The 26,389-nt window shown below is 45.2% G+C and overlaps 2 protein-coding genes across 2 annotated transcripts in view; one reads left to right on the top strand and one right to left on the bottom strand.

The window, feature by feature from the left end:
- VTE1 (tocopherol cyclase, chloroplast / vitamin E deficient 1 (VTE1) / sucrose export defective 1 (SXD1)) overlaps positions 1-26,389 on the bottom strand; it is a 70,319-nt gene that overhangs the window by 38,995 nt on the left and 4,935 nt on the right. The window contains exon 3 of the mRNA XM_087377968.1: positions 19,423-19,502. Coding sequence (XP_087234094.1) covers positions 19,423-19,502 — 80 coding nt within the window. The remainder of the gene's footprint in view (positions 1-19,422; positions 19,503-26,389) is intronic.
- LOC147899538 (uncharacterized) lies at positions 24,644-26,026 on the top strand. Its single transcript, XM_087378131.1, has 2 exons — positions 24,644-25,729; positions 26,018-26,026. Exons 1-2 carry the CDS (start codon positions 24,644-24,646, stop codon positions 26,024-26,026), a joined length of 1,095 nt encoding a protein of 364 aa, XP_087234257.1.

The following is a 26,389-nucleotide window of genomic DNA, read 5'->3' as shown; positions in this document are numbered from 1 at the left end:
TGCCTTTATCAAGAATAACACTTGGGAACTTGTTGACCTTCCACTTGGAAAGAATGTGGTAGGATGCAAGTGGATGTGCCAAAAGAATATATATATATATACCTTTGTAAGACTAGAATATATCCAATCGTACAAATTCAGGTTTTTGTTGTTTTGAGGTCCAAAGCCCTACATTGAAAATAAAAGAGAAAACGAAAGAGAAGAAAAACAGCTAACAAAATTTTTTGAAAAACAAAAGGTAGATATACCTAGCAAGCAAAGCACTGATTATGCCGTCAAAGCCAAAAGAACTCCCAAGAAGAGGGGGTAGATTTCACAGCAACGTTTGCACCAGTTGCAAAATCAACCACCATAAGAACAATGCTATCCATGGCAGCACACTTCTCATGGCCGTTGTGGCAATGTCAAATCATCCTTCTTAAGTAAAGACTTGGTTGAGTATGTCTATATGCAGCAGCCACCTGGCTTTTTCCAGGAAGGAACAAGAGCAAATGGTTTGCAAGCTTCTCAAGCCACTCTATGGACTTAGTAGGCACCCAAGTTGTGCTACTCCCCTACTTTCAGAAATTTGACAAGATTCAAATTTGGCAGTTTGAATCTTGTCATTTTCTATGTGGATGATCTCCTCATTACATACAAAGATCAGACTCTCGTAGATCAACTCAAGCCAGCATTATGCACAGAGTTCAAGATGACAGACTTGGGGCCGCTGCATTGTCACTTGGGTATAGAAGTATGGCAGCACACTACTGGCATTTTTGTCAGTCAAACAAAGTATGCTAAAGGCTTGCTAGAAAGATTCCACATGCAAGACAGGATACCAATTTCCACTCCCATGGAGACACGATTAAGATAGGATGTTGACATGGATAAGCCAGAGTGGATGCCACTTTGTACAAAAAGTTAGTGGACAGCTTGATTTATCTTATGATTGCAATGCCTGACATTTCATATGCAATGAGTTATGCCACATAGAATCTTGTGAACCATTCCATGACTAAGCACATTGATATCAGACATCATTTCATCCATGTAAAGGTGGAAAGTCATCTGGTCCAAGTGATCTATTGTCCTACCAAGGTCAACCCAGCAAACATATTCATTTGATTTCACCAAGGCACAGAGTGCCCCTACACCAAGATAAAGACACAAATTGGCCCTAAACCTTGGTGCCCCTTTCGGTATTTCTTTAATTAAGTGAGAAACCCTGAATTCCAGGCCACATAAAGGATACATTCTTTCTTGCATCTGGGGCATTCCACATCCATTAGGCATCAGCATACCCGGCATAGCCTCTACTGATCACTGCTCTCACAAAACCTGGCACTAGGTCTCCATCCCTAATCTGAGAAGCTTGCACACAGCTTGGAACTGTCACTAGTAACCACACTTGGCCACACAGTTTCCCATAGCTGTCACTAGTGCCCAGTTAACTACCTATCTGCTCCAAGCAGATAAAAAAGAAAGCATATAGAGGCTTTCCCCACTGTTCAGGACTGTCACCACCAATAGTCTCTCACCCTATAGGGAGCATACATCCCGATACATCGACCTGTTTCCCATACGAGTTCCATCCCTTTGGCTTCAATGACATTTAGGCATTCATAAACAATGTGTATTCTTTGCTTAAAATGGCTCCCACCAAACATAGCAAATAGGCATCCATTTCAATTCCAAAACACTTGTACTCAGCTTAGGCCTGTTCCTAGCAACCAATACTTGGTCACACAATCCCCCTTAGCTGCCTTGAGTGCACTCTTAGCTATTCACCTACTCAGAACAAAGAGAAAGCATGGACACACAGCTAGCATCCATTGACAATGCTTCACACTTCGGTTGGCATCAATGCCTCAAATTTACACCTTGTTATGCGTTGTTCTCACCAAGCTTAACAGTAAGCATTCAAAATCTGTTACAAGCATTTGTATAAAAATAGGAAATGTTACCAGCCATCCATTCTGGATCACACTACTCCCTTACCTGCCAACTAGGCCTCTTCAAACACAGCTCACAGCCCAATGCAATCACTATTAAGCATTAGTGCCAGCCCGGAGCTCAAACAAGCTCTTTCACGAGCTAATGCATAACACCCAGGGAGCCTTCTATCCACGCTACCACACAGCTAGCTGCCCCTGCAATCCGGGATCACCTGCCTGTGCACGCAGCCCGAGGCAAACAAAACAGCCCATACAAAGCAGCTAGGAGGCAAGCATAACTCTCCGTTCACAGCTGTCCGGACATAGGCATAGCTCCAACCGTACAACTATTCGTAGGTTTGCACAAGTAGCTTGAAAGAAGTCCATACATAGCCCATACATGACCCATACACAGTGTCAAAGTACCCAGTCCGTACACAGCACGTGAACTATCCGTACACATGGTTTGTAACCGTCCGTACACGAGCACACCACCAGCCTGCAGTCAACCGTACCAGCCCGTGCATAATAGGTAGCTATTCCGTACACAACCAAACGTGCAACAGCCATTCCGTCATGCCAAAAGCCTCTCTCCTCTACTCCCAAAATCCTTCTTCGATTTCCGTACGTAGCTTTTTTTTAGGACCTTCCACTAAGAACCTTACCAAAAGCATCAAAGCATGGGGAAATGCCACGTGGCATCCCCCCCTTGTCATTTGCCCCCATTGCCCCCTTTAGCGGGGCAATTTTAAAGGCCACCCAATGACCAACTTAAACCACTATGGTCATTTGCCCCCTCTTTGGGACTAAACCCCAAAAATCACCCCCAAGGCACAATTCCATATAGAAATCTTGCACACTTTGCAACGCAAGGCCCTGCCCGCTTTACTTCTCGGGGTCTAACCCACATGCATGCACTAAAATTCACACCCTCGTGACATACCCCCTCTCTTGAAATATGGCAAGCGACCTCGATTACATCCAAAATAGATGTGAATATACCATCATAGAAGCATGTATTGCAAACTGACATAGCATATATGATTGTTCAGAGCCTAGGATAGCAATCCGTATACACTGCAAAAACCTCATAGTGACTTGTACACTGATCATAAAAGTCCCAAGGCATATATATTGTCAGCAAGCAATGCCTCGGGTGAAACATTAAATGTTACCAACTTCTAGATTTTTGAGCCTGTCTGTAACAAAGAGACAGAAGTACTACCTCTCTCTTGAGCATCAAGCAATGCTCCAGACCTACCCTCTGCTGAGCCTGAAGGAGCCACAACCGAAGTTGGCTCAAGCTAAAAGCTTCCAAGTAAAGCTACAACAACTGAGGTGTCTCTGCCAGATCACCCTCTTCCACCCACTTCACTTACAATGGTGAATAACTCTGAAACTTTACTAGATAGAAACTTTGCCATCCTCAAAGATCTGGTAGCTTCAACCCATAAGCTACATCACTGATCTGCTAAAATACGATGCAAATCCCTACAAAAGCATCCATCTGTTGTTACAAAGCTGGCCAAAGAAAGCCACAAGTGCTTTCACTAAAGCATCAGTACATCGATGCCCTACACGCTAGGCCTAAACTGCTTGTAAAACCATAGATGACCATGCATTTGAAGGAATCCATCCCTGAAAGTATACTACAAATGTTGCTGCCCATCAGACAACTGATCATAGAGCCGTGTAGAATCCCCATCCTCTGCATACTAGTCCTTCATTGCATCCAACTCAGGACTCAATGCATATGCTTCTTAGACAACCTAGTCTAAGTGAGGAAAATATCTCAAGGTCTGCTGATCTATCTGCACGGTGAAATCAACCCCGAGCAAGTAATGCTCCCATGCAGAAAGAGCATGAGCCACAGCCAGCAACTCTTTCTCATATACTTGCAAATTTATTTCAACATCCTGCAACATTCTACTCTCGTAGGCAACAATCCATCCATTCTGCAAGAGAATTGCACTAATGTTGTTCCCACATACATCACACTAGACAACAAAAGCCTGACCAACATTCTCATTACCCATAGCAGGGTTTGCTATACTAGACCTGCATCCAAACATGCCTACAAGAGCTCCCATAGTAGCCATGCATTCCATTTTGCATTCCTGGCTGCATGCCATTGTTTCCATTCATAACACTCTGCATTCCGACCTGCATACCCCAAGCATAATCCCTTGCATACCTTGCATTACAGGCTGAAACCAACACGGTGATTTCCAAGCATTCCTGGACCATTCCCAGCCTGGCCAGCCATTGGTTGAAACACTGAACCACCACCAAAGTATCCTAGATGCACTGTGGGGTGTGGAATGACTTGCTGTCCCTGATTTGCATGCTGAAAACCATTGCCTTGGCCATGCAAATCAACATCAGGACCATGAATAAACACCCTGTGCATTTGGCATACTAATGGCTGTCCATTCAATACCATAGGTCCATATGGTTGAATATCGGCATTCTGATCATCATCAACAAAAGCTCCCTCAAACAACAATTGCCCATCTTGAGAGGACTCATATCCCATATCCCAATCCTCGCCACTGTGTGACATAGTCGCTGAATTCTCCTCGCTGCAATTAAATGAAAGCAAGCAATACTTGCACCTGAGACAACCACAGGCTCACCTCCTTAAAGAAAATGTTGATGTCCCGGCAACGGAACCATGCAACCGGCCTTCAATGAATTAAAAGGGTAATAGAACTAACAAATAACCAGCCAACAGTGATATATCAAACAATTCAGCAAATATACAACGAGCAGATTGGGAGCTAAAGTGCCCCTATACCAAGATCGAGACACAGATTGGCCCCAAACCTTGGCGCCCCTTTCAGTATTTCTTTAATTAAGTGAGAAACCCTGAATTCCAGGCCACATAAAGGATACATTCTTTCTTGCATCTGGGGCATTCCACATCCCATTAGGCATCAGCATACCCGGCATAGCCTCTACTGATCACTGCTCTCACCAAACCTGGCACTAGGTCTCCATCCCTAATCTGAGAAGCTTGCACACAGCCTGGAACTGTCAATAGTAACCACGCTTGGCCACACAGTTTCTCATAGCTGTCACTAGTGCCAAGTTAACCACCTATCTACTCCACGCAGAAAAAAAAGAAAGCATATAGAGGCTTTCCCCACTATTCAGGACTATCACCACCAATAGCCTCTCACCCTATAGGGAGCATACATCCCGATACATCGACCTGTTTCCCATAGAAGAACTTGCATCTCAACACAGCAAACAATATGACAGTCATACAAGTTCTATCCCTTTGGCTTCAATGACATTTAGGCATCCATAAACAATGTGTGTTCTTTGCTTAGAATGGCTTCCACCAAACATGGACTCAGCTTAGGCCTATACCTAGCAACCAATACTTGCAACCCCCCTTAGCTGCCTTGAGCGCCCTCTTAGCCATTCACCAACAAGAACAAAGATAAAGCATGGGCACACAGCTAGCATCCATTGACAATAATTCACACTTCGGTTGGCATCAATGCCCCGAACTTACACCTTGTTATGCATTGCTTCCACCAAGCTTAACAGTAAACATGCAAAATCTATTCCAAGCATTTGTATAAAATAGGAAATGTTACTAGCCATCCATTATGGATCACACTACTCCCTTACCTGCCAACTAGGCCTCTCCAAACACAGCTCATAGCCCAATGCAATCAATTAAGCATGAGTGAACTCTTAACCAGCCCGAAGCTCAAACCAAGCTCTTTCACGGGCTAATACATAACAGCTGGGGAGCCTTCTATCCACACTATCACACAGCTCACTGCCCCTGCAAGCCAGGCTCACCTGCCTGTGCACGCAACCCAAGGCAAACAAAAACAGCCCATACAAAGCAGCTAGGAGGCAGGCATAACTCTCCATTCACAGTTGTCCCCGTACACAAGCGTAGCTCCAACCGTACTCGTACGTTTGCACAAGTAGCTTGAAAGAAGTTTGTACACAGCCCATACATGACCCATACACAACGGCAAAGTCTACCGTACGCAGCACGTGAACTATCCATACACGCGGTCTGTACCCATCTGTACACGTGCACACCACCAGCTTGCAGTCAGCCGTACAAGCCCATGCACAATAGGTAGTTGTTCTATACACAACCAAATGTGCAACAGCCATTCTGTCGTGCCAAAATCCTCTCTCCTTGCTCCCGAAATCCTTCGTCGATTTCCGTACGTAGCTTTTTTTTTAAGGACCTTCCACAGAGAAGTTAGGGCATTTAGCCCTAGGGTTTTGTCATATTGGCTCCCTCTTGAGCCTCCATTCATTGTAGCAGCATTTTCAATACAGCAGCTCGTTTTTGCTCTTTGTCCTCCTTTTCGAGGCTTCCATTGCTTGCCCTTGCAACAGTGGTATCAAAGCAAGTCAGGGATCCACACCACAGCCATTTCCATGTTGGTGACCTGTTCCAGCCTCATTTTGGCTCATTTCCTTGCTGGTCGGCACATTTCCCGAGGCATTGGTACCAGCTGCAGCTACCCAAGGCAGTTTCCAGCCCTTCCATCGCCGGAAAATCTTCTCCACGGCTCCTCCAGCATAGGCAACTGCTCTTCCCTGCATCTCTTGCTGCTGTTCCAGCATTTTGGAGCTGCTCCTGCTACCCCCAAGCTGTTTCAAGGGCTGCGCCCGAAAACAACCGCCTTTTCGCACATGTGAACTGCATCAGCTTTTGGAGCACCTGAAGGAGCCGCCTTTGTGATTTCGGGCCTGCTGCTGCAGTTTGGAGGACCTACACCAGCCGACTTTGACATTAGGGCACTGCTGCTGCTGTTCTGAGCACCTACAGCCACCGATTTTAGGGTTTGCAGCCTGCTGCTGCTGTTTGGAAGCGTTTTCTGAAGCCCTATTGCTGTTCTAACACCTCGGGCTGCGACTTTTCCACCTCTAGCTGTTGCTGCAATCATTTCGGGGCGTTATTCTGCTTCAGAGAGCATTTACTCTTGCTGAAACATCATATTTCAGCTTCTCACAGCCCTCTCATTTGCCATTTGCTGTCCCTTTCACTTCTCCTACAAGGCTGATCATTTGCACTTGCATTTGGAGCTCTTTCTTTGCTGCATTTTGGGTCTACATCATTTGCAGGTACCCCTTGTGACAACCACACATTTGCAGTGAAAAGCTTTGAAGCTTGTGCAGAAATTTGCTTTTGTTTTCAGGAGAGTGCCCTTCTCTCATTTGCTTTGTCAGACTGGTGCCTTTGCCTTGCATTTTTGGCACTATGGCTAGCAGCAAAGATGATCTTTTTGGGATGCTTGGGGCTGATGGCAAGCTTGATGGCACCAATTACCCCATGTGGTCATACATGATGGGGCATGTTTTGGTTGCCAAGAATCTATGGCACATTGTTTCAGATTTTGAGGCCAAACCTACACGTAATGCAGTTGCTAGTGCTCCACCTTCTGCCTCTGATACTACTTCAGGTGATGGGTCTAATGCTTCTTCTAGAGCAGCTGCATCTACTACTACAGGTACTTTGCCTCCTACACAGGAGCAGATTCAGTGGGATGGTTGTGATGCCAAAGCACATGCCTTGATTGCTCTTTCCATCAAAAGGGTTATTATCCCTCATATCCGGTCTTGCAAGACAGCTAAGCAAACATGGGATCAACTTGCATCCTTATATTAGGTGCGGAATGAGGCAAGGGTTGCCTATCTCTGCAAGCAGTTGAAGAACTTGAAGCTTGAAGAGGGTGGTAACATGGATGCCTATCTTACTAATGTGAAGGATTTGAAAGAGCAATTGGCCAATTTTTATGAGATTATGCCTGATTCTCAGTTTGTTTCTAATACCCTTGATGGGTTGCCTGATTCTTATCACATTGAGGTTGGTTGCAGGTGGCAATGCCAACCATTTCTCTTTTGACCAACTAGTTGCTCTTCTCCTTCAGCAGGAGCAAAGAGGGATCCAAAGTCGTGCAAATCGCAATGCTTCTATGGCTAGTGATCAAGCCTTTGCTACCCAGCATAAACACAAAGGCAAAGGAAGATTTCAGTTTGTAAACCCCCTCATTCACATGTTGATCATTCTCATGGTGCCTCTTCTTCAGGGGATAATAAAAAGAAGAGATGTAACTATTGCAAGAAACCTGGGCATGATATCTTTGAATGCAAGAAGAGAATTGCATCTGAAAAGAAGAAGTATCTGGATCTCCTAGTGCAGAAGATCGACATGAGTCAGCTAATTTTGCACAAGACCAGCATTGGGCTGGTTACATGTCAGTATAATCCTGATGTTCATGATGTTCATGATGCATGCATGGCAGTTTCAGATGTTCATGATGCCTGGTTCTTTAATAGTGGTGCTAGCAAGCACATCACTTCCTGCCGGATGTTATTCAGCTCACTAGAGCATACATCTAAGCGAGGCAGTGTCACATGTGCCAATAATGCATAATATACCTTGAAAGGTATTGGGCAAGTTACTCTTACTTCTGTTTCTGGTGGTCTTGTCACCCTGGAGAATGTGCTTTATGTTCCATGCATTCACAAGAACCTCATTCCTATTTCAGCCATAGCTTCATGTGGCTATCACGTTCTTTCTTACGGTGTTCAGTGTGCAATGTATGATGCTACACAAGCCTTTACCATGGTCTTGACAGACACATTGACTAGAGGTCTTTAAGACTTGATGCTTATAACAGATGTTTGGATGATGCTGCACTTGCAGATGCACATGCCTTTGCTCTTAATTCTTCTACCATGGCAGATACCCATTTGTGGCATGAGAGGTTTGCATAGCTCAACTTTGGGGCTTTGGTGAAGTTATATAAGGATGCTATGGTGGTTGATCTTCTCAAAATGCATATGCCTTCAAAGCATGTTTGTGAACCTTGCTTGCTTAGTAAGATGCACCGTTCTATGTTTCCCAAGGATGGGAGAGTTGGTGCCTCACGCAAGCTTTATCTGGTTCATAGTGATGTTTGTGGACCCATGCGGGTTGCAACTCTTGGGGGATTCTATTATTTTGTTATATTTATTGATGACTTCACCATGTACAATTGGATTTTCGCCTTGAAATCCAAATCTGAAGTTTCTTCATGCTTCAAGCATTTTATTGCCTTGGCTGAGAATGAGAGGGGGGTGAATATATGTCAAAGGAGTATGCTGTTTTTTTGGCTTCACGTGGCATACATCATCCCGTGGGTGAGCGGAAGAATAGATCAGTGATGGAGACGGCCAAGTGCATGTTGAAAGGCAAGATGCCCTAGATATCTTTGACAGCTTGATGTCTTTGTTTCCGTCAGATGCTCATGATGATGTTCCCTCTGAGGTTGTACCTCCTCCATCTGTTGGTCATTTGCAGCCACGTGTGCAGCCAGATATTCAGCATGATATTCCACCTGATATACCTCCGATTGTTCAGGACAATTTGCACAAGGCTCTTGACCAAGAAAGAGCTGAAATCCAGGAGCCCAAAAAGGTCCCCCGTTGGCTCCTTGACACATTAAAAAGACAGCAAACAAGATACTCCTCTGCCAGTCAGTATTAGAGCAGCTGTCCGAAAAGAGCATGCTAGTTTTGTTGCTTATGCATTGGTTGCTACAGCATGCAATAAAGAGCCCTTATGCCATAAAGATGCCTTTCAGAATGATTGTTGGTTGAAGGCTATGCAAGCTGAATTGGATTCTATCCATCAAAATAACACTTCGGAGTGAGTGATTTGCCTCCTGGCAAGAATGCCATTGAAACTAAGTGGGTTTATAAAATCAAACGGAAAGCTAATGGTTCAATGGACCGTTACAAAGCCTGTCTTGTTGCTAAGGGCTATGATCAGCAGCAAGGCATTGACTTTGAGGAGACTTTTGCTCCCACTTCTAGGATCACTACTATTCGCATTGTTATTGCCTTTGCTACCCACTTTCATTGGGAGGTACATCAGCTTGATATCAAGACAGCTTTTCTTCATGGGCATTTGCAGGAACAGGTCTATGTTTCCCAACCTCCTAGCTTTGACATTGAAGGTTTTGAAAGTAAGGTCTGTCACTTAAAGAAATCCCTGTATGGATTAAAGCAGGAACCTCAGGCTTGGTATTCCCCCATACATACGCATTTGCTCATCCTTGGCTTTCAAAACAACCCCACAGAGGCTACACTTTACATCCGCAAGAGTGGGATAGATTTGCTGATTTTAGTCCTCTATGTGGATGACATGCTTGTCACTTGGACATATGCTAAGCAAATTGCAAATTGTAAGCTTGATTTGCAGAAGACATTTGCTATGTCTGATCTTATATTAGACAGCTTTTGCAGTGTTTTCAATATGGGGATTGCAAGCCAATATCCACACCATTAGAGCCTAGTTTTCATTTCTCTTCTGAGGATGGCAACAATGCATGTGATGTCACTCTCTATCAGCAAGCAATTGGTTGTTTGATTTATTTATGTCATATGAGACTTGATCTACAGTATGTTGTCTCACAATTGAGCAGATATATGCACAACCCCTCTACGCACCATTGGCATGCTGTGAAGCGTGTCTTCAGATATCTCAAAGGCACTCAATATTTAGGCCTTCTTTATGGGGCTGATACTTCACTTGTCATGCATGGATTTACTTATAGTGATTGGGCTAGTCGTTCAGACACTCGTGTGTCACATAGTGGCAACTGTTTCATGCTTGGTACTTCATGCATTTCTTTGTTCAGCAAGAAGCAGAGTACAGTTGCTACTTCTAGGTGTGAAGCTGAGTACAATGCAGCTTTTACAGCTACAGTGGAGTGTGTTTGGCTTCGAAAGTTACTTGCAGATCTCTATGCATGTCAGACTGCTCCTATCGTCATCTTCATTGATACTCAGAGTGCTTTGGCTATTGCACGGAATCCTGTTTTCCATGCTCGCACAAAGCATATGAGGTTCACTATCACTATGTCACAGAGAGATTATTAGCAGGTGATATTCAGCTGTCTTATGTTCCCACTGAAGACAACTTGGCAGATCTTTTTAGGAAGGCTCTACCTCGACCTAAGTTTGAGGCTTTTCAGCAAGCTTTAAACTTAGTTTCTTTTGTGACTTGATCCGTTGTACATTGTACAGTCGTAGGTTGCTATATCCCTACAAGATGAACATGTGCAACCATGACATTAGATATCTAAGTATCATGAGCCATATCCAAGGTACTTCAGCCCATACCATGGAGGGGGGTTTGTAGGCCATTATATGGGCTATCCATAGACGCCACTTGTTCCTTAGGACTAGTTACAGTCAGTTAGGACTGTTAGGACACTTAGTCCACTTAGGGCATTAGGCCCTAGCGTTTTGTCATATTGGCTCCCTCTTGAGCCTCCATTCATTGTAGCAGCATTTTCAACACAACAGCTCGTTTTTGCTATTTGTCCTCCATTTGTTTTGCTTCCATTGCTTGCAGTAGCCAACAATCTTTGGGACCAAACCCCAAAAATCACCCCCAAGGCACTATTCCCTAGGGAAAGCTTGCACATTTCGCAACCCAAGGCCCTGCCCGCTTTATTTCTCGAGGTCTAGCCCACATGCAAGCCAACATGCATGTGCTAAAATTCACGCCCCCGTGACAGCGGTTGTCTATAGAAGGGAATGGCATGGTTTGGGGCAGGAGAAGACCCCGACCAGGGGCTGTACAAGGCCTGCAGGACTTTGACACCAGAGCTGATGGATCATCTTCATCGACGAGTTGGGATTGGGCCAAGATGTGTTGGTGAGAAGGGGTATTTGAAATATCACCTAATCGTCTGTAAGCCCTCATACGAGGAGAGCATAGGGGAGGTGGACTCAGGCATATTAGGGCTGCCACATGGGAAACACAGTGGCTGTCATGTGAACAGCATAATCACAGACAAAAGAAAGAGCATGGGGCTGCCATGTGGGCAGCACACAGAGGCGATTACCTTGCAATGTGGAGCCTCCAAGGTAGACTGAATCTGTACGGAACAGAGGCAGGGTCAGCAGCAACAGTACAGGCTGTTTGTAGGAGGTGTACAGGTCTACAGCAGAGGTTCCAGGGCAGGAGAGTGTCCATGAATGGCCTGGGACTGTTGGCACCTGCAAGAAAAGGTGTAAACATGGCCGCAGGGGGGCTGTACAGAATTGCAGCAGGGTATCCAAAGCTTGGACAAGGCCAGAATATAGGCAGACTGACAGGCGGCTGTCTGGAGCAGGGAATAACATGGTTTGGCGCAGGAGAAGACCCCGACCAAGGGCTGTACAGGGCCTGGGCCACTGTACAGGGGGGGATTGTTGGAATATAAGGTTCAAAGGTGTCGGATGATAGGCTTACTGACGTGATCTCATGGAAGCTCATTGGTTGGCTGATGTGGAGACTTGCTGGTGATTAGTCTTTGAATGGAGGGCTTGAGATTGTCTCCCACACGTAGTAAGGGCGGCTATCGGTAAGCATGCAACAGCTCGTCGTTGCTAGCAAGTTCCAGAGGCGACATGAAGATGGCGGTGGCTCTATGTGACTCTTCAAGATCATAGGCGATGAGAGTCTTCTACAAAGCACTAGGTTGTGAAGGAGGAAGGTCTTTTTGTCCAAACTCTCACCATGAAAGTGTGTTAGGCAGCTGCTAGCAAGATTTGGTCAATGTCATAGAGTCTTCTTTTTGCAAGCCAACAAACCCAGTCGGTTGAGGCATGGTGTTTGGAGTCTTGTAACGGAGTTGTCCCTCCTTGATTTTTATATACATATCAATTAATTACGTCTTCGTGTGTCGTATATTTTGCTGTGATAACACCGTATAATTGGAACGTTATTTGCTTGTGGGAATTCTTTCCTTGTTGCTTTTTGGTGAATGGCTGTTATGCTCTATTGCATGCACTAGTCTATTGTACCAGTTAAAGGTGCCGATAGCAGAGCGGGGAAGCATACCTCCCAGAGTCTCACAGATTTTGTATGTTCTAGCTCTTTGTTACCACCCTATATGAAATGTGAGTTCTGGCTCTTACTTACCACCCTATATGAGATTCTGTTGGATTTTTGATTATCACCAATGCAAATCTCACCTCACTGCCACCGAAGGTCCTCGAACTGCTCTCAATGTCATCTGCCTTGAAGTACCCTCCTTGAACAAGACGGAACTCCTATGTCCATGATCTCCCCACGAACACATGTTGGGGTTGTCACAGTTGCTGCCGACCTTGTTGGTGGCTTTGCAGAGTGGGCACTTTCCCCAATAGTGCCCCTTGTCATCACAATGATTACAACTCCGATTTGCCTTTAAGGCCTTATGGTCCGCATCGGACTTCTTCTCAGAATACTTTTGCTCACCTTTATTGTTGTTGTTGCTCCATTCTGTTGCCTGCGGGACGGTCAAGACTTCTGATCCTCTAGCCTACGGAAGGTTGTCAACCCCTCCTCTTGGCCCAAGTCCATCGACGCCAACTCTTCCCACGCAGCCTCCCACTCATGATCACAGATGAGTAGAACACGGAGCATTTTCCAAAAGGATGGGATGACCACGTCCTCTGAAGGGATCTCCTTTCATGCTTAAAGGACCTCCTCCTGAAGAGCCCACAACTTGTTGATGTGTTCCTGCATTGTAGCTGGGGATCAACACTCGCATTTGGACTTCCAAGGAGAAACACTTCATTGGGGAGACCATGTTGTTGAGAGACACCAAATGCTCCCAAATACTTCTAGCGAGCGTCAAGTGCTTTAGATGGTTTACCACTTGGGGGGTACAATTCAGCAAGACAAAGGAACCGACTTGAGCATTGACCCGGTCCCAAAATTGTGCCAAGGTCTATTGCTCCTTCCACTCCATGATGCTAAGATCCTCCTCCTCCGGAGTCCATATTCGGCCTCACAACTCCAACAAGAATAAAATCAACCAGGTCGTATGATTGCAAAACTGACTCCATAATTACACTCCATAATTATTTCCATCCAACTAACGATCTATTGTGAATGTGGGTAAAACCAGGATTTTCACTGGCATCTCAGCCATCTCACATAGGCTTGCCATCTTAGGCGGTGAAAACTTGCTACTGTGAAAGGGAGGGTGAGCCTCTCAGTCTCCCTATAGAATGGCCTGCTCCCCTTGCTTGCTGGGGAAAGGCCTCTATAATAGAAGGTAGGGCTGGTGGGAAAGAGGAGAAGGAAGGTGGCTAGGAACAAAGCGAGAAAGAAGAGGGTACTTCAGTGATGCCTTCTTCATTATGATCTCCTTCTCCCAAACTGTCTATGCATGTAGCACATATTCTACAGCAAGTTGCCTTCGTCCCAAAACTGTCCAGGCCTTCAGAATACCTCCGTCCGTGGTTCACCTTCTTCCCGAGCTGTCCACACTTTCACAAATCAGCAGCAACTTCCATCTGCCCCTCAGGCTCTCCTAGATCAGCCTTACACAAACTCAGGCCCTAACAGTCACCACACCATCGTAAGATCAAGACAAGGGCAACAGTTTCATCCATGCGCGCTACAGTAAGGGTGAGTGGGACATGGGCAGCCACAATATCTTAGAGTCAGCCTGAAGCTCCAATACCATGTCAAAGTAAAACGGAATATAAAGAAAAGATAGAGAGCAGATCTGCCAATAGAGAGAGAGAGAGAGCCAATTGTGACTAAAGAGAGAATAGACTGCATAGGAGAAAACAGGAAAACCTCTTTGTATAACTACTGAGAAAACCTCCAATGAATGATCACAACCCCAGGGCTAGAATACAAGAGGGCTAGAATACCCCTGCTGAGCCATTCGACTAACCTGCTGACATGGCCACTGAACCAACCATGTCTGGTTGGCTGACCCGACCTTGTCTGGTTGGTTTAACCCGATCCTGGTCAAGTCAGCTCACCCAGCCCTGGTCAGGCTCCCAAATCAGCCCCTAACCAGCCTTTGACTGGCCTCAAACCAGGCCCAACCGTGGCCTCTAACCTTGGCATTGTGCCCTGATGAGAAAGCACACAAAAAATGCTCCTCTTTGGGCGGTCACACCCACATAGAAGCCCTCTCTCCCTACTAACAGACAGGAGATGACTAACTCTAATAAGATAATGCCTTCATGGTTTGTAATATTGACTCTACACTAGGTTACGACATGTGTAACCAGTGTATAGAGACTTAGATCTAAGAGTTTGACTCCAATTCGATAAATCTAGGTCTAGGGTTTAGAATTCTCTACAAAACCCACATTTCCTGTGTATTTCAAATTGCGTGCAATTCAGCTTTCTCAAGGATTCTCTAGCATTGTGTCTTCTCTCTGCTCTCACAAACTTCATAGCACGGACTACCAACCAGTATTGTCAGTGACCGGATAGCAATTTTAATAGGCAATCTTGGAAGACTATCTTCCATAAGTTGAAAACTAAGTTAAATATCCACAATTGGACGGTCAGACAAAATGTGCGAATCAAAATCTGGAAAGACGTGCTACATGTATATGTGAGTAGATGCACATGAATTGGAAATAGTATCTTCCAAGTTTAAAGTTTGCCTATAATAGTATAAAGTATTCAGCGACAAGCTATAGTCCACTCATGTTGATGTATTGATTTCAGCTTAGAGCACCACCATTTATAGGGCTTGAAAAGGAAATGGTAAAAGTGGTCAAAGACTTTCTCAATGGCACGCACCAAATGTTGAAGCATGCCTGAGATCGTATTAAAGATGCTCAAGATAGAGCTAATTGCTATGTGAATCCACATAGAAGTTAAGTTGAGTTTGAAGAAAGTGAGAGAGTTTATTTGACAGCAGCCGAGGCTTTAAAATCCTCCTAGAGACTAAGTGAAAGTCCCAAGTTGTCTCCGATATATTGTGGACCGTTCGCAATACTTAAGGATTGGTGAGCTTGCTTGCAAGTTAACCTTACCAAAAGTATGTAAAGTGCATCTAGTATGTCATGTTAGTCATTTGAAGAAATGACTACTTGAAGGTGATAGGCTAGTAGGACAGGACTTTCCCATGGACTTAATTGAACCTTCAGTGCTCCCACATGAGCTAGAAAGAATTATTGATGTCAAAGAAACACACAGGTGTCACACAATCATCCAAGAATATTTAGCAAACTGGCAACATGGTTTAGAAGAGATTCCTAATTGGGAAAGTAAGCAAACTCAAAAGCGATTTCCTAATATTGTTGCAAGAGGAGGGAATATTACAATGTTGTAATGTGGAGTAACATTACCCCTAGTTGGGCAAGGAACCAAGAGGCTAGACAATCGTCATTGGTTTGGCCTGGGGAGCCAGTAGTGGCTAGTTGGCACAATTAGGGCAGTTAGTACTTGCCATGTTCTAATTGCGCCAAGTGTCCTACGTGAACAAGCACTCATTTTACAACGTGACCATTAGGCATAAAGGTAGCAAGATGGGTGCATCCCAAGGGCCTATAGTAGTGTACTCATGTATGATTGATGTGGCTGGCTAGTAAATGCTTTCACAAGCTAGTGTGCGTGCAAGAGCCTTTTGGTAAGGACTTTACGTGAACAAAGCTAGACAATATTGCTTGACAAACGCTGGTAAACAAAGGTTTGCATGGAAAGCTCTTTCACCATCTATGCAGCTTGCAGCCGAGAGGGCCAAGCAAGCATTGGTATGATCCATTCACGACATGTTTATTGATCTCCTATCTCCATAGTAATATTCCCTAGATGCTTCAAATGTGCACCTCTCACACATGGACCACAGAGGCCGCCCTGTGCAAACACCTCCCTCCACTTAGATAGAAAAATATCCGCATGGCATTCTCTCAAGGGGTGAGATTAGGTGCGAGGCAAAAAAAAAAGAGGAATAAACAGCCAAGAGCACTCATAAAAGCCTATCAAAAGTACTAGCACTCAGAACTGGGGATGCAACTCTTGTGAAGATCCACCCCCAACTTCAGAGGTTAGTTCCTCTCGTCCCTAGCACCAAGTCAGCATGCTTTTCCCCCCTTAGGTACTCCCCACACAAAGCTCTGCTGCCGTCTCCCCTTGGCACCCCACCTCCCGCCCTAGAGGCTACTATCCCTCCTCCTACCGTTCCAACCCAGTGAGTCGTAGCCCCACTCCTGCACCGGCTCCCGCTCCCGCCAGCACCAACTGCCATCTTCCCTCCTCTCCACCCCTCCCTTACCTCCCTATCTTCCCCATCATCCCTTGCCATCCCTTCCTACTCTTGACCCAGACCCACAGCAAGTCCCTCCAGCAATGAGTGGGGTGGGTCTCATGGCTCCTAGTAACTTCTTGACAAGAGGGGCCTCTTGCCCAAACCTAGCTAGAGGAGCCACAGGACTTTTGGTGCCTAGGTCACTAGAAATACATGGAGATCAATCCCCACACTACCTTCACACCTTGAAGGTCACACTCTTCCTTCTCGATCCCGCGGGGATGGATCGTTGGGCGTGGTCAGAGATGAACAACAACCAGTCTATAGATTCTATTTTGCTACTTCCAGTGCAGAGCTGTACACCAGCCCTTTTTGATACTACGATTCAACCAAATGAAGCACCACAAGATATCTAAGCTTGACCGAGGAGGCTAAGCAATTACAATTGTTCTTGGATTCGATGCATGATATGAAATATGTAATGCTATGCTCAGATGGGGCAACCCTTAATCACGATGAGGCTTGACTTGCAGGCTCTTCACCAAGGGGTCTCTTTCCTCTTTCCTTTGTGTCATAGAGCCATCCCCATCTTGTCTTTCTGTTTGAACCTAGCCACATTCACTGCCATGCAACCTCTTTACCTTTTACCTGTCTTCTAGAATGATCCCTCAACTAGTCCTTTTTATGCCGGTCACCTCAGCTATAGTCCTTTTTATGCCGGTCAGCAAACAAATTCTTCAAATTATGTTTCCATTGTTAGACTCTACAATAAATTCTCTAGCCTAGTAATTTCCATGTTAATTCTTCTAGTTTGAAACCTTGCATAGCTTGTAGAAGCTTGACTCGTCAGAATTGTGAATCTGCATGATAAGCCCTACCACAATCTAAATCTGCATACCCAATTCCAGCATGCATGATTCCCAAGGAGGCTGGTCTAGCTTCCAAGAAATTTTACGTATTCTCGCTTGAGCAGGAGCTTGGATGCTCCAAAAAAAATCAAAACAGGGGCAGGATGCATACTAACACAGGCAGTCTCTGCACAATTTGGAGGCAATGGCAGATCAATCAATTCAGTCCAGCAGACTCCAGGCCTCCAGAGTCAAGTAACCTGGACTGCAGATCCTAGTCTCTTTTAAGGCAGCCTGCCATCACACCAAGCATGTATACAAGAAAGATACACCAATGCCATAGTCACTAACAGTTGGATGCAATTGATTTTCCAAGCAGATATACTATGTGTAATTTCTCATCACTAAGCACTTGGGCTCCCAACTCCAAAATCTGTCTTCAATGGTTCGTGAAAAAAACAAAACTTTCAGGCTATATCAAGCAACTTCATTGACTATCCTTGAGAGGAATAGCTGTTTCTAAGCTACAAAATGACAGGTATATCAGATTAACAGTTTGAAGGAGTCAATAATATGCCTTGACATTGTGTATTGCCATTAATAGATGAATGTAAATGGCTCTACAAGAAAAAGCGGGCAGGTCCCAAGACATTGGAAAGAAAAGGGGAGGCAATCAATAGAGCGAGCGAGAAAAAGCGAGCGATCCCAAAAAAGTGAGCGACAATTAGTTGAAGTGGTTGGAAAATCAATCAAGAAAATAAAGAACCTAAGTTCTATAAAATAATTGCTTGAAGTATAAAGTATTCAAAAGGATGGTTATGTGTCACATTTCTTGAAATTTAGTCTAAAGTTAAGGACTATAGCAACATGACCCCATTTGGGTTTGGCAATTACCCCGAGGGGTCACTCATAAATATGTAACATAGCTCTTTAGTGCATTAAGGGGTATTTTTTAGTAGGGGGACTTACATGCTCTTTATGTGCATGAGGGGATTTATAAAATAGCAATTTATATATGTAGATTTATGAAGGAGTGTCACAATTTTAAGATTGAAAATGTAAACATGCACACGAGTTTAACCATTTATATGCGAAAATGTAAAAATGCAAAAATAGGGGTAATTTTTAACACATGCTTGCTTGTACATGCTTTATGGGTTTATGAAGAGTGATCCCAAGATTGCAATTAAAAGGTAGAGGATGTTAAAATTGGGTTTTTTTTTCCCCAAAATAGATAGTGTCTTCTTGCTCCCTATTATGGGAAGCCTTCCTTTAAACTTGGTGCAAGAAATTGGACAGAATTTCACAAAATTCGTATTCTGATGCACACAATTTTTTTAGATGGTGCAAAAAGGCATGATATTCATCAAAATCATGCCTTGTCATTTGATTTCATATGTAACATTATGCCATTTTTATTTGACAATCAAAAGATGCAAGGATGTTAAAAACTCATCTTTTGGTCCAAAACAAAAATGATGGGTGGACATCCAAATTTCAGAGACCAACTAGCATAATCTAACCTTCACTTTGTATTTGAAGAAAAAAGGCATGCAAACATTTGAATTACTTCTTTTCACATTCATTTTCTTCAAAAAAAATTTTACGAAAGCTTGAGCAAACGTTAAAAAGTACCTGCGCATTAATCTCTGAATCTGGAGATGTCTGTCCAGGCCTAGCTTTGAAAGTGTTACCTAAGGCCAGCTCATGCCTACCTGCACCATCAACCATAGTTCTAAACAATCCTTATACAAGGTCGACACATACTTCAGGCAATCCCAAGCCACTTTTTCCATGATACTAAGATTCAGATACAACACCAAGAGACATGTGCTCTCTACAAAGTAAAGAGAACCTGACATAGAAATCAAACTGCAAATAATTTTAAGAAAAAATCCCTAGAATAAAGCGATCTACTGACCAATGTTAACTTACCGAAAGCAGTCTGAGACTTTTTCTACGATGTTTGGAATGCCAAAAGATTTCCATAATGACAGACATAAAGGAATCAAGATCTGCCTCGGTAAACATGATCAAAGGCAAATAAAATTGAATGTATGCCACAAGTATGGACTGCACTATTCGGAGGCGAACATGTAAAGGCCAGGTTGCCAGTTTCCAATATTCAAGCTTTTTCCGGAGCTTGATTAGAACCCAATCAATTGGCTGTCGACGAGTAAGTCCCCAACCCAAAGGATAACCAAGGTGTCGATCTAACTGAGAGGGTGGGAATGATCTCCCCGGCCATTCGCATCCAAGTCTACGGTTTCAGAAATAATGCTGAGGCATGCTTACTCCCTCTTGTTAATGCCTCCCTGCCTAGACTTTTGAATGCACCTCTTTCTCTAAGTTTATTCTCCCATGCGTAGTCTTGGAGCTCTCTCTTTCTTTTGAGTGTATGAAACCACTTCTCTTCCCTCGTCTTTACAGCATATTCAGCTGCATTTGAGAGCAGTCTCATATGTAATGGCAATAGAGGTCACATCATACTATCTCCCTTGAGTCTTCCCTTGTTCTAGTTTTCTCTTTGAAAAAATCCATAGTGGTCTCTACTCAGATGCTCAATTCCAACAAAATGGTGGCCATTGAAGTACTAATTTGAGCTATATATAGTCATTAAGCCATTTAGGGCACCTTATTTATTTGGAAGGAGGATGTGTAGCTGTTATCTTGTGGTCTTATGTTAGAAATAAACACAACAAAGAGTACATAGAGCAGAAGATAGATATGTCTAGCCTAGGTGGAATCCAAACCTTCTTTCCTTTGTGTGGCTCAGTGCAAGCAAGTAAATAGACAGTGTTCATGAGAGAGATATAGAACCAACAGTAGATATATTTCCGTCCGATGGACACAATCCAAAACAAGCCCAGAATCCCACCAACGTGGTCCTTTGTCCTAGCCTAAAATGTGCTGTCCTCCTACTTCCATGGCACTTCTAGATCCCTCAGCCTCCGTGCTCCCAAAGAGCTTGAGTTGGCTTTGTTACCATGCCTACAAACACACCTCCAGGCTATCCCTTCCCGACATGCATGTGAGGCATTTTGAATGCTCCTTTGATCCGTACACCTTGCTGAGCTATGTCTGCAGCATTGACCGAAATAGCCATGTCCCTGGCCAGCAACAACTGCAATAGCCTTGACGCTCTATCGACTGGGTTTAGAGCTAGGAGTCTATTCAGGAATTTCAAGAGATCCTCGAGATGACTAAGGCCTTCTACCACCAGCTCTTTTAGTTGGAGGCAGCTTCGCCCACCACTCTTTTGGCTAGGGAGGCGGTTTGGGAGCAGGTCCCCTCAGTGGTTTCGCACGGCCTTAGCGGACGACTAGAGGCACCTTTCACTGATGAGGAGTTGTGGGAGAACTTATAGGCCTCCCAACCTAGAAGTGCCTAGGAGAGGATGGCCTCACCCCAATCTTTTTTCGATGATTCTGGGAGTATATCTCTTCACTCACTAGGAGAGTTTGGACTCCGGATCCCTCCCGCATTCCTTGAGCAGAGGTTGGATTTCCCTGATTTCAAAGGGGGGAGATAGATCAAATATTCATAAGTGGAGGCCGATCACCCTTCTTAACACACTTTACAAGATCTTGGCTAAGGTCTTGAGTCTTCATCTGAGACCCTACCTTCCAGATATCATTCATGAGACGCAAACCGGTTTTGTCCAGGAGCATAGCATCCTGGATAACATCTTCACTTTCTGGAAGGCAGTGGATTGGGCTAGGGAGGAGGCGCAGCCGCTTGCCGTTCTTCTCGATTTCGAGAAGGCATATGATAGGGTTGAGTGGTCCTTCTTGGAGGGGACTATGCAGATACTCGGCTTCTCGGAGAGATGGATCAGAGGGGTATCAGCTCTTTATGCAAGCAACTCCAACCAGGTCATTATTGGGGGCCACAGGCGAGACCTTCCCTCTTTCCCACTCAATGAGGCAAGGCTACCTGTTGACCCCTTATCTCTTCCTCTTTGTGGCAAAGGCCTTGGGATATTTTCATCGTTCTCATGCGCTTAGCCTCATGTAATGAAGGTGGGAAAAGGACGGGTTTTATGTGGGAAATAGGTGGGAAAATAGGAAGGAAATTGTGGGGAATGAGGGGGACTATATAAGTCAACCCCAAAAGATTTGTAAGGTACGTATTGATTTGACATCTAATCTACATCACTTCTGCTCCTCCTCTCCTGTGCACTTCCTCTACCTAGTTCACTCTACCCTCTCCCCCCCCTTTCCACTCATTCTCACCCTGCCCTCCGTGGCCTTCCTCTCCTTCCCCGTTCCCCCTTCTCTACATTGGTATCAGAGCCCAAGCCCCTGGCACCTCTCAAGCAAGCCACATATTGAAGAAAACGAAGCATTATCAGTTCATCCTGCCACTACCTCCTCCCCGTCATCTTTTCTCTGCCGAATCCTCCTGCAATGTCGTAACCGCTACAGGTTAACACCGCGAGCCTGCCTGGTGGTCTCCACACAAGGGTCTTCTCAGCAAAACGATTGACCTGTAAAAAGGGGCGTCGACGACAAACAGATTTGTGGGCATCGAATCTCTCTTCGCTGCCCTGCGTTCGCTAAGCCACTGCGCAGCAAGAAGGGGTGACCACCATCCACCACAATGCCTCCCTCGCTGGCCGCCGTCGCGCCTCCCTCGCTGGCCGCTGTCGCGCCTCTCTTCGCCGCCGTTTCCTCAATCGCACCTTAGATTTATTTTTTTTTTCTTTATTTTCCTAAGGTTACTAGAAGGTAAGGCAACCGGGTTGGTTTGGGTTGGTTGGACTCTCACATAACCACAGTTAGGTCATCCTACCTAGGTTAGGTCACTCTAACCTAGTGTCCTAACTGTCCTAGCTGCCCTATTGGCCTTAGTTGGGACTACCCTAGGTGTCTTAGCTGTCCTAAGCTCCCAAAAAAAAAAAAAACCCCTCTTTTAGGGTACTCCTACAGCCCTATTCTGGGCCTTTCTAAGCCACCTTCGTGGCTCATTTTGAGCCCCGTTTCCAGCCTCTTCACCGAACTTTCTTCGAACCTCTTCAACGACTACATTTGAGCCTCTTTACTGACACCTCTCGAGCCTCTACATCGAGCCTTCGACACTTGGCACATTTTCCTCGTGTCACTCATGGCACCCAGGCGTGCACCCCGGTCGGATGAGTCATCTCAGCACGGTGACGATGTTGCTCAGCAGGAGCAGATGCCGGTCACAGAGGGTGCATCTCCTTCACAGCCAGTTTCTGCTATGCCTACAGACACACAGTTTCTAGATGCATTGGCCTCGATGCTTCAGGGGGCTTTTCAACAGATGGGTCAGCAGTTGGAACTTGGGGGAGCAGCTCACCACTGCTATGGCTAGGCACGATACAGCTATCACCCAGATGGGTCAGCACATTGGGCAGCAGATCACTACTGCCATCACTATGCATGATAAGGGCAAGCAGCCCGCACCCCAGCACGGGGATCAGTCGGATAGCCAGGGTGATTTTTCTTACCCGTGCAGGGGGTTTATGGCTGATGCCCGTCGCACTTATGATTCTGGTTCTATGCATGCACTCCAGCATGGGGATTATGTTGATATGGGTGATGCCTTGCCCGTGCCGCCGAGCACTTCATTGTTTGATGCCAGGCCGCCATTTGGCTCGTAGATTTCATTGGCTGAGCCATCCATTTTGGGCCGGCCTACTGACACATTTCCGCCCACGGCGAGCATGCCTGGATTGGGTGTTGGTTTTCGAGGCACTTGGGAGAGAGGCCAGTCCTCTTCTCAGCCTTTCTCTATGCCACCCACTCACCGTAATGTTTTTGGTAGGCAGACTCAGCAGGGATTGCATGCTTCGATGACACCTCCTGTGAACACATTCAGTCAAACTCAGCCTGTGTATCAGGAAGGTAATGCTTTCAGCCAGACGCATTTTGTGCATCAAGGGAGTGGTTCTCCTATCCAGCAGGATGCTGGAATTGGGCAGCATGCAAACATGGATGATATGTTCTCAGATGCCTTACGTTCATACAGGGCCTTGCCTGAGGATGTACGTGATGAAATGCCCTTTTCACAATATGTGAGCTTTAAGCGTGAGGATGCTAGATATGCTGATGGTCACTTCAGGAATAATGCAGCCAAAGATGTGAAAGACAAGCTCTCTGTGCACAAGTTTAAAGGGGACACTCGCACTCCCAATGAGTTGGAGGAGTGGCTCACGAAGCTGGAAGATTATTTCCACTTCTACCCTAAGAATGATGAGGACAAAATCATTTTTGCTAGTATGCATTTACAGGATTATGCACATACATGGTGGCGGTACATGAGTCACCTCAGAAGCCGACCACATGGAAACAGTTCAAGGAGCTTATGGTCACGACTTTCGTCTCGGCCCTAATCCTCAAGCAGTACCTTGCTGATTTTTATGCACTATCTCGGACGTACAGTCCAAGAGTACTTGCAGCGTTTTTGGAGACTTTCCTTGTTTGTACATGACATTTCTGAGAAGGGGAAGCTGCTGCGTTTTATTGAAGGCTTAAATTCCCCTCTGGCTGCTGATGTGAGAGCTCATAATCCCCAAACCATTGAGCGGGCAGCCCAGCTAGCTGAGGTGTTTGAGCCAAAATATGCGGGCAAGTACAAGCTTGTGTCAGGTAGCTCTTATGGTGCTGTTTATGAGGCTGATAGCAAGTCAAAGTTTGCTGATTGGGCTGATAGGAAATCAGCAGTTGGCCCCTTTCCACCGGACGCAATGCCAGGTGTCAAACCCAGTGCAAGTTCTGACAAATCAGATGTTAAACAACACTCCAGGGCCATAATGGACAGTAGGAAAAAGGCTAATCTATGCTTTAGATGTGGAGAGAAATGGACACCTGAGCATCAAGATGTGTGCAAGATGAAGAATGTCAGCTCAGCCAAACTCAGCATGATAATTGAATTCTCAGATGATGAGGAAGTCACTGATGTTGCAGACCCCCATGATGTCCCTCATGAGGAATTGACAGGAGCTCATGATGCAGATGAAGCTCCTGACACAGCAGCCACAAAGGGGACTGCATTTCCCTTTGACCCGGGTGGGGCTACTGAGCAAGCCACTCATGTGTTGCATGAGATTGATATTCAGCCTACATGTGGCAGGAAAGGCCGTAAGCCAACATTCTCTCGGGTGGAGCATCAACTTACAATGCCTTTTCATGTCAGAGGTGATGCTAATGGTAATGTTCCTGTGGATGATGAGCAGATTTATTGGGATGCCCAGTCTAAGCTGTATACCATCTCACTTCATGCCTTGATGGGTGCCAAAAGTGCTGACACAATCAGGTTGAAAGGAATGATTAATGGAAGATCTGTTCATGTATTGGTAGACAGTGGTAGCACTCACAGTTTCATTAATTGCAGGACATTGCAAAGAGTGGGATTGATTGCTACTAAGATAGACCATGGCCTGAAAGTGGAGATAGCTAATGGACAGCATATGATCAGCAGACATTGTTGCCATGATGCCAGGATCAAGTTCTCTGAAGACTATAAGTTTGCAGGTGATCTTCTGGCATTGGATATGGGGCCAATAGATGCTGTCCTGGGGTGTGATTGGCTGCAATCATTGGGGAAAATCAGCATAGATTTGAATGCCTTATCTCTTGAATTTTGCCACAAGGGTAGATCAGTTACATTGCAGGGCGTGGTAACTCGGAAATTGCAGATCATTTCAGCAAGGCAGCTAGCTAGGGAGCTCAAGAAAGAAAGTGCCATATATGCATTGAATGTCTCTGTACCTCAGGAGGGTGGCATTCCCCATGTGGATAATTGTGAAATGCAGAAATTGCTCTTAGAATTTGGGGATGTGTTTGCTGATATGCCATCTCAGTTGCCCCCAAAAAGAGATGTTGATCATGCCATAGTCCTAGAACATGGTAGTAAACCAATAAACAAGGCCCCGTACCGACTCTCTAAGGTTGAACGGGAAGAAGTGGCAACACAGGTGAGAGATTTGCTTGAGAAAAACTTCATTGCTCATAGCACCTCGCCATTTGCATCTCCAGTACTCCTGGTGAAGAAGGATGGCTCTTTCCGCATGTGCATTGATTACAAGGATTTGAATAAGACCACCATTAAGAATAGGTTTCCTATTCCCAGGATTGATGACCTGCTGGATGAACTCAAGGGTGCTCAGTATTTCACGAAGATTGATTTGAGGTCAGGTTACCATCAGATCAGGATGAAAGAGGGTGATGAGCATAAGACTGCCTTTGATTGCTTTTGAGAGCAGGAAGTTTAATGCCAGGGAAATGAATTATCATGTCTACGATCAGGAGATGCTGGCAATCTTGCATGCTTTTGCAAAATGGCACCACTACCTGTACGGTAGCAAGATTAAGGTCAAAACGGATCACAGAACACTCAAGTACTTTTTAACGCAGCCTAATTTATCCATGAAGCAGAAGAGATGGTTGGCTGCAGTTCAGTCCTTTGACTTTGACATTGAGTATAGAAAAGGGAAAGAGAATGTGGTTGCTGATGCCTTGTCCAGGACGTGGTCATGTAAACTCTCTGCCATTTCCACGCTTCATCAGGAGTGGATACTTGGGATTCAGGAGGAATACATGCAAAATTCTGATGCAACCCCTATCTTTGTGGAGTT

The sequence above is a fragment of the Dipteris shenzhenensis genome, chromosome 8 (genome assembly GCF_047967505.1).
Source record: "Dipteris shenzhenensis isolate YYH24624 ecotype China chromosome 8, Dip_SZ_1.0, whole genome shotgun sequence".
NCBI classification, from domain to species: domain Eukaryota; kingdom Viridiplantae; phylum Streptophyta; class Polypodiopsida; order Gleicheniales; family Dipteridaceae; genus Dipteris; species Dipteris shenzhenensis.
This window is presented reverse-complemented; position numbering and strand designations above follow the sequence as displayed.

What these genes read in the sequence shown, in the direction of transcription:
- LOC147899538 (XM_087378131.1), top strand. Translation starts at nt 24,644, where the DNA reads ATGAAGAATGTCAGCTCAGCCAAACTCAGCATGATAATTGAATTCTCA.